Genomic DNA, 9300 nt, shown 5'->3' on the forward strand with positions numbered 1-9300 from the left:
AATGGCTTGAAAAGGCTTTCTTCCACCAGCCAGGAGAATTTGGGAACCTAGGCCTAGACCAAATAAAAACTTGACCTACCCGTGAATCGCAAAGTACAAACCTGTATCCTATTGAGTTTTACTTCTACTTATAAAGCAAAACATGATAGGGTGCACATCATAATTTATGATTTGTGGGTGGGTCAACGTTTTGGTTTGGTATGGCCCGTAGAATCCAATCTAGGTTACTGCCATGGAGCTTTGCTAAAGGCTGAAATTCAAAATTTTACTTTGGTTGTAAACAGAAAATCCCTTAATATTACAGGCCACAATCATTCATGTTGGCGCCAACTCAGAATCCTTAAAGTAAACCATCTGTGACTAAGTTGTTCCCATTAAGAGCTTGATCAGCAGCTTTGACGGTAAGATTTTGAATGACATGATTTTACAGATCCTTGAAAAAGATAAGCCTCAAAGTTTTTTTTTTTTTTTTCTCTTTCCTGTTTATAAATGCCTGGTTTCAGTCCAGTGAACTTCTATGCCTGTCTCGAGTCCTGAGTTTCTGAAGAACAAAACATGGGTTTGTTCTTGCTTTCTGTATTTCGAAGGTTAGTCTGATGTCTCCGTCCTGAATTTTGAGCGATGCTTATCTTGGTGTTTACAGGAACAGCGAGAGATACAGGGCTTGGGAGATAAATCATGGTGCTTATTTACAGTACAGCCAGTTAAACAAGGCCCAACCGAGAAGACATATATTGTTCTCTGTCACCTCAATGGCTTGTTTTGAGAAGCTTGTTTTTGTCTCCGAATGGGAGTGAATGCCGGTAGCGGGGTAGTGGGGAGATTTGCTTTGTCTATAAGTTGCAACATCCCAAGGCTAGTGACCCAAAGCTTGCTGTGCCTGGTTATCATGATAGAGCAATTGAAACAACCTGCCATCTCCAACACAGAAAGAAATTAAGAGACGCATAAAACTGATAGGGCTGGTGGTTATTATGATAAGAATTTGCACAATTTACAAATGGATAAACATGGGTCTGTTCCTTTAAAAATGGCTCCTGGTTACTGGTTCCCTCAGACTGGGATTAAGAAACAATGCTCCAGTGCAGACCCAAAGAGGATCTGATGAAATCTCACAAGGCCTGCAGTGTTATCTGATTTTGTTTCACCTCAACTCTCAAATATTTAAGTGAACCATTTAATGTCTCAATCAGAGCCCGACCGATACAGGTTTTTGGGTCCAATACCGATAAATGGGGAGAAACATTTCCCTATTACCGATATATCTGCCTCTTTTTTATTTTTTTTTGCTAGCATGTAAAACAGACATTTTCTAACATGGATCCCTCAAATTTGTCTGAGAAATTGTGACTTGTGGTGATTTTGTGATTTTTTTACATTTAAATAATAACTAAGTTTTCTTAGCAGAGTTACATTATATCAGTAACATTACTTTTCTTCATACATAACCACAAATCAAACATTTCAAAAATAAATTAAATTAGAGTGTTGTAAAGGAAAAATATAAAAATATGAATGTTCTATACATTAGAACAAATAATAAGATAAGTCTTAAATGATGGTCTAGCTTATATTGGCATTTTACACAGGTCAGGTTCTCTCAGGTTCTCTCAAGTCCTCAATACTGCTAATCCAACAATGGCAGGTAATTATACTTATAGTGCAGGAAGCACAGCTTCTCTGTATTTTCTCCCCTTATGTATTTCAAAATGCCCTGAAAAGCAGTGGCATACGGGAATTTATGGTGGCCCCCCCGCAAGATCGGAGAGCGATTGCAACCCTCCACAGGATCGGAGCACGATTGAACCCCACCCCCCCTCCCCAGGATTGGAGCGCGAATCAACCCTACCGAGAATGGAGCGCGGTTACACACCCCCCACAAAGATCGGAGTGCGATTATTATTCTTAATTTCTTTATGTATTTATGTTTTTTTAAATAAATGTTGGGTGAGGCCCTTACATCTCTGCATGCCGTACGCCTCTGCTGAAAAGTCTAACTTATTTACTGCATCTGTTAAAAGTATTGCATTACTTATCATAGCCAAAACACAATGTAGTTTGTTTTATCCATTATTGTCTGAGAGGTACATTTTTCACTCTCATTTTCTTTAGATTTGCTTGTCATTTGGAGACAGTTTTTGCTTCTGGATATCCAGTCAACATCTTCAGCAAACATTTATTGTTTTTCTTTATTTTAATTGCTGTTGGGAATTCTGAAAAGCGATTTAATTAACTTTTCAGTCTCTATGCTATAGTATACAGTAATCTTTAGTTTTAGCACAGTGTTCAGTGGTGTGCGCGCGGCGCCGCTGTGCTGAGATTTGCTGTGGAGTCGGAAGATTCCAGCGGAAAAATAAAGCACCATAACTGTTAAATAACTATAACTGTAAAACCAAATAAACATGTATTTATTTTTTGTCAGAAGTCTGACAAAGGATTTGATGGTAATTTGAAAAACACAGCCAATAGTTTGAGAAAATGTATCAGTGCATTATTGGAGGAATATGTGCTGATACCGATATTTCTCTAAAAGGTCAATATCGGCCGATAATATCAGTACTCCGATTTAGATCTATCGGGCCCTAGTCTCAATTGGATCAATTAAAGCGAAACAACATACACAGTAACCAAAAATGATCATTTTATGCATCTTCACCTGTTGCTGAATTGTATAAGTAAGATGTGTAACACTCTTCCAGGTTGAATTCTATCATATAAGCAACTTTTAAAACTTAATTCAACTGTAGTACAAGAGATGCCACAAAGGATCCAGGATTTTAGTCCTTGCACTCCTTTTTCACCAATGGATATCTTTCGATAGGTGAAAAAGACTGAGGAACACAAAAACATGGCACATCCCTCTTTCTCACCATCCCTCTCTGTCTCTCCATGGCAGGTATTTGAGGGGAAGCAGCGGCTGTGGGAGAAGGAGGTGGAGGAGCTGAAGCGACTATACGCCACCAAGCTGCGTCAGGTTTCCCAGCAGGCCCAGCGTTCCCAGCGCACCATGCAACTGCAGCTGTACAAGGCCCAGCAGGAAAAGCGTCGGCTGCAGGAGGACCTGGAGGCTCTGCAGCTGGAGTGCCAGTGCCTGAAGAGTCGCTGCTCAGCCATTCAAGAGCAGGACAGTCCCCGGCTGGAGGAGACCAAGTGGGAGGTGAGTGTGACTGAGTCGGGCAGAGCAAAATAACCAGGAATTTATCCCTCTCCTGTGGGCTAATAGCTCTCTTTCTTCTAAGTGAATTAATTAATTTGTTTTCAATTCAATACATTTGTGGTTGGAATAATGGAAATATGTATTTGTTTGGGACATTGTATGTTTTTTTTTTTTTTTATGTATTTACTGATTCCATGTTGCAGTGGATTTGGTGTATTAGATCTTTGAGTTTGATTATTTGAGAGGATAAAGTATAACTGTTTAAAATGTTGGAGATAGGAGTGTGAAGTCTTTGAATACTTCATTATTTCAAATTATAATGGTTGTATTTTTAACCAACAAAGGCAAGGAATTTGAATATCTAGAATAGAAGCTCTCACTTTTTTATGTATTGGAAAATTTATTTGAGGATAAACTATAGTTTTGTTTTTCTTATTGTATATATATTTTTTCCTATCTTACAGAAAAATAATGGTTTTCAAATGGAGAAAAAAAAAATCCCTTGAAAAAAACTTTCAAAGCACTTTGCTTCAGGGTGAAATTTGCTCTACTTTTTTTCTCACTTCAAATAAATTCCATCTATTTTCCAAAACCTTGTTAATTGTTTTTATTTTTTTTATGTATTGCTTTTGGTACCTCTGCTTCTACTAGATCTTCACCTTAAAGAGCACAGGAAGCTTTTTTTTTTTTTTTTTTAATATATATATTTTACACAGAGACTAAATATGTCTTACAATGTCGATATAAAGTACTACTATGAGAACTTGGGCTAGGGTTTGTATGTTGTACAAGATGAATAATTTGGGGTACAAGCTGCCACAAAAAATGTTTTGCAAATCCTCCTAGATCATTGAAATTCAAATCAAATTCAAATTAAAAAAATAGTGCAGAGAAAGTCAAGCTTACTGCATTGACTGCTTTTACATTTCACTTTCAGTTATGCCAGATGTTATGCTTCCATGTAACACATTTAAAGCTGTATGGCTGAATTACATAGACAAGTCTTTATAACCATGGATAAGGCTCAGGGGAAAGTCTGATGTCCTTTGAACAGCAGTGCTTCATCAGTAATTCTATTTTGAAAACATGGAATAAAACAAATATACTGATAGAAGAGTAGAAAATGTTTATATTGTTTCCTTTTCTGTCCATGTGCCTGCGGGTAGTGCTGCTTTGTTTTACGTGGTTTTGTAAAGACATTTGTAATTGAGCTACTTGAAGTGCATTCCAAGATCAACCCGCATGACAATGGCAGAGCTTGACTAGTAACATGTACCCCCAAAAAACAAGCCAGCCCATCTAAAAAAAAAATGGTAATGACTTGTCTATGTAGCACCTCTGTTGGCCCATTTGAATGTCACTCACAGCTCGACTTTGGCATGATTGCTAGCTCCCTGTTAACACGCTCTCTCTCACTCTGGGACAGGTTTGCCAGAAGTCAGGGGAGATCTCCCTGTTGAAGCAGCAGCTCCGTGAGTCCCAGGCCGAGGTCACACGCAAGCTGAGCGATGTCTTCCAGCTGAAGACACAGCTGCGGGAGGCGAGAGGCGAGCTGCGGGCGCGTGACGGGCAAGTGGAGGTGCTTAGACTTGCCCTGCAGCAGGGGGTGCGCAGGGCCGAGCGGGGCTTGGAGACAGAGGAGGACGAAGATGAGAAGGATGGGGGTAAGACCAAAGAGACTCCCTGCGGCCTCCCAGGCGAGCAGGAGGCAGAGGGGCAGGTCAGGGAGGGCCGAGGAGCCAACGAGGAAAGATTGCGAGCTGAACTGCTCCTGGAAAGGAGGCAGAACGAAGCCCAGGCTTCTGTGTTCGAGTCAGAGCGTCGCACCTGGCAGACTGAGAAGGAGAAGGTGATCCGCTACCAGAAGGAGCTGCAGGCCAGCTACCTGGAGATGTACCACAAGAACCAGGTTCTGGAGAGGGAGCTGCAGGAGCTAAGGGGGGGCAGCAGTGGCAGCATTGGTACCAGTGCGGCAGAGGAAGACAAGCAGCCGCCTGGCCTACCCTGGATCGAGAGGATCGAGTCTTCGGAAATATAACTCCCGATTCATGACCGTTCAACGCCACCCCTCACTGGAACATTCACCCTTTAAATACCAGTACTAGGTCATGTGTACCCCTACGATTGCATTGTCCTCTGCTGGGTTTAAGTAAGACCTTGTAACAGAGCACTGCTATCAAGAATTAGACAAAATAAATGCAAATTAGTAAGTATTAAAGTGAAAGAAGTCCTTCTTCCCATCCCCTCTGCTGCGTCTTGTGCCGTCAGAGTAAGAAAGTGCCAGTGTGGAGGTGACGCAAAGAGCTTTGCTCTCAGTCATGGCATGGCTCCGTATGAGATTCTCCAGACAGACATGTTTGCATACTTTAATAGAAATCATTCCCCCACAGCAGAAAACAAGAGATGATAAGAAACAAGGAAACCGACAGTGTAACGTCAGATTCCCTATTTTGTGAGTGGGCAGTAAGACTTTTAAAGGTCAATGACGATCAATCAGACTGGAATTCTCTGAAGATCTAAGACATGACGGCCATCCTTTATGACTAAAGGACATTTAAAAAATATATATTTATATATATATTAAGCTTTGGAATATTATTATTTGTTGACTCAACAGTAAATATTTTGCTGTTAAAACATGTGGCACATATCGACACTGCATTTTGTTTTAGCGGTGGATGAAGTCAAGGAGTGTGGCACATCTGAAGGACAAAAAGGGATTTTTTTTTTTTTATGTTGTTGTCTTGTTGTGTTTTGTTTTCAAGTCTATCTACCAAAGGCACTAAGAACTGTACTAGCCTGTCCCACATTTCTTAAAACATGGAAAACAGATGTGAAGTTTGTGATCAGCTGTGATGTTATCTGCAGAAAGCAAACCTCAGGGTTAAGCCTCTGAATTAATTCAGTATGTACTTATACTAATGGCTGCAGATCAGACCTGGGGGTGGGGGGGCACTCTGCTCCTTACAATTTCTGGGTTTTTAAATATGTTCTTTGTGTAATCTGACTGACATCCCTGCATCATCCAATCAGCTCAACACTTTTTTTCTTTTTCTTTTACACCCTTGTAGACTTAAAAGATTATCACCCCTCTGTATTTGGTATCTACATCTACTATTTTTCCAAGCATAGGACAAACTGCATGCAACACAATGTTATACACCCTATGTGTCCTCATATAAAAACACTTACATGCTTTAGGGTTGACAAAACTACTTACAGAATGTCAAGCATTGTAGTTTCTATCTTATAAGCTAGCGTTGGCCACTTTCTATTTTGTCTTACCTATACCACTGCATATAGGGGTAACATTGCTGGTCTCTGCTTCACAGATTCCATGAAATGACTAAATACAGCAGATTTCATATCCAGTTTACTGCAGTCACTTTAACTAATGCGATTTTATAGACAAGGCATTTTCTAAACAGTTGCTGCATAATTTGGGATACCTCATCAATTTGTTACCGAAATGTTAATGAACATTTAGGTCTTTACATTTTATTTTTTCAAATACCAATGCTCCCATGGATAAAATCTTATGAAAGTAAGATTTTACATTATTATTCAAATTTCTCCCAGTCTAAGACAGCCAGCTGTCCACTAGTTATATACACATGGGGGGAAAGTACATACATAATTTGATATCGTCTCCTGTAATCAATCTTATGTCTTCCATCTGATGGGTTTTAGCTAATTGGAATCTTAAAGGCATGGTTTTGTAGTTTTCTTCACTGTTGCCCTTGTTTAACAAGTTGTTGTCAGTCTGGAAATACAGTATCTTCCAGTTTAGTAACACTTCAATCTCCAAATTATCTGCTACTGTTTGTCCAACCTCCAGAAAAGATTCAGCAGATGCCTGCTGCTCAGGAAACTCAGTATCCAAAGGTCTGGTAGTTTCTATAAAAAAAAAAAACTCACACTGTCAGACTGTCTCACTTTTACTTGTTTAGTATAGGCAGTTTAATGATGCGGTCTTACACAAAAGAAGAACACTTAGTTTGTGTACATTAACCCAGTCTGTTTTTGTACGAGTTCAATACATCCAATACTACAGTCTTTGTCACTTTTAAGCATTTGCTGAATCTGTTATGAAGGTCTGTCTTGTGTGCTTGTTTTGGCTTCAAAGAAAGATGACCAAACAGTAGTTCACAATGAGGAACTGATACACAAGGCATTGTGGGAAATTCCAAAGCTATTTTAGAAGAATAAACAACTGATCTGGCTTTTCAGCTTGAGTAAATGGGAATGGTTTCTCAGCTCCTTACTTTTAATGTCAAAGAATTGTAATATACTGTGATCTCTGGGCAACTACTGTAATGAAATAATACAAAAATAATCTATGAATAAGTGATCCTAAATTTCAATATCTGTGTGTATATACACACACACACACACATACACACTCACTCATGTATATAAAGCTTTTCAGAATGTCAGGTTGTGTACAGGAAACGCAAATGAGTTTCTGCCTTATTTGAATATTATTTTTATGAACTTGTCTGTTAAGGTTAGAAATTAATGTATGTAACTCCTCTGATGTTTAAAAAAAAAAAAAAGAAAAAAAAAAGTGACCAATTCCTTTCAGTTAGCAGCTCGAGCTTTTGAATTTTGCTGTCCCAAACCAATTAACCCTTAAAATGTCTCTCTCTATCCTGAAGAAATGTTGTCAATTAGGCAAGCTGGGTATGGTAGAATTTAGAATTTAGGATTTATTTCATGGTATAAAAGGGACAAGGGGCCCTCTGGAATTAACTCTGTGACCTATTGATATGCAGCCGAATCAAATCGACCCCACATCACCCATTGAGGATTAAGGGAGTACTGCATGACATTCTTGTCTTTGTCAGTCGATTTGATGTGTAATGAGATGCACTCTGCATTATTTTTTCATTCTATCTAGAGTATTTTTCATTCTAGTTTGTTTTTGAAAATACTAACAGGAAGCGCTTGGGGGAAGCCATTTAGTGGTGCACAGTACCTTTGGATCCAATCAAGAAGCATTGTGGTGCCACATTACAAAACCTTTCAGATGCATATTGTACTGGAATGGATCAAAAGCAAATTACAGATTGAAGAAGCTAATTGTGTCCAGTCGGCATAAAACATTCCCCGCAAGACCTTGAGATGAAGTACATTAAGTACCATTCTGGGAATGGCTAGAAAGCATGGCCCAGGAGCAAACAAGAGCTACTGACATGCCTGGTAAGAGTATAAAGCAAACTAAATAGATTTAAAGAACCTGCAATAATTTAAACCCTACCTAGAAGAGCATCCTCACGTAAAAATCATTAATGTATTAATGTAGTCTCCTTGCACTGCTGAGTAGGGTAGGGGGATGGAGACTGGATTTAAACAGCTTCCAAGAAAGAATGGTGACCTATGGATAAGAGATGGGCAATAACATAGGACCAAAAACCTGAGTCCTGGAAGTATAGTCCTGCATCACCAGAGTATTATATTAAAGTGTAGGTTTGAAATACCTTCCCTCTGTTCAGGACACCACATAAGATATCAAACTCTTATTTTGATGGGTATGTGAATATGGTTATGCAATTGAAGTGCCAAGAATCTGAGCGTTGTGTACCATCCTTTCAGTTAATAAAAAAAAGTAATATTGTTGAAGACTGAATGTATCTTTTCCTTTTTTTTTTTTTTTCCTTTACATACTTTATGTTCCAGGAGATGGGTACATTAAATTATCCAAATTGCAGCATGGTTACTATCTACTATCTATCTATTTAATTAATAAACATATATAGTCATGATTTCCCTCTTACTGACATCTTCCGCAAAAGAAGACGGGACAGATCTTGTATGGATTTTGGGGGGTCAGTATCAATTCCTCTCAACGTCAAGGTAGGAGTGACCAAGGCAGACACTGAGCTAAGCTAATGTGTAAGAAAGTGTGTGGGTTGTATAATTGCCTGTCAAGTGTTTCAGTCATGGGTCTGGAAGAGACATTTATATAGCAGGACTTTTTGCTGAGCCACCTTGTTTTCTGGTTTGAGTTTGAGTCCCTTTGTAAATGAATGATCACACAATGACTGAGCTTCTCATTGTCCATTTGTTCCAGGTATTTACTGGTTTTTGATGGGGCCTCTGAAGGATTTTGTCTGTCTAAAGGACTCAAATGACCCCACCTT

General features: G+C 39.1%; 1 protein-coding gene across 2 annotated transcripts in view; it reads left to right on the forward strand.

Annotated features, from left to right (window-relative positions):
- The window catches only part of n4bp3 (NEDD4 binding protein 3), a 52679-nt gene extending 43900 nt beyond the window's left edge, over window positions 1–8779 (forward strand). For both annotated transcript variants that reach the window (XM_066716482.1, XM_066716483.1), the window contains exons 4-5: window positions 2897–3157; window positions 4584–8779. In XM_066716482.1, coding sequence (XP_066572579.1) covers window positions 2897–3157; window positions 4584–5195 — 873 coding nt within the window. In that variant the 3' untranslated portion in view covers window positions 5196–8779. The remainder of the gene's footprint in view (window positions 1–2896; window positions 3158–4583) is intronic.
- The last annotated feature ends 521 nt before the right edge of the window (window positions 8780–9300 follow it).

Source organism: Amia ocellicauda, chromosome 11 (genome assembly GCF_036373705.1).
Source record: "Amia ocellicauda isolate fAmiCal2 chromosome 11, fAmiCal2.hap1, whole genome shotgun sequence".
NCBI lineage: Eukaryota > Metazoa > Chordata > Actinopteri > Amiiformes > Amiidae > Amia > Amia ocellicauda.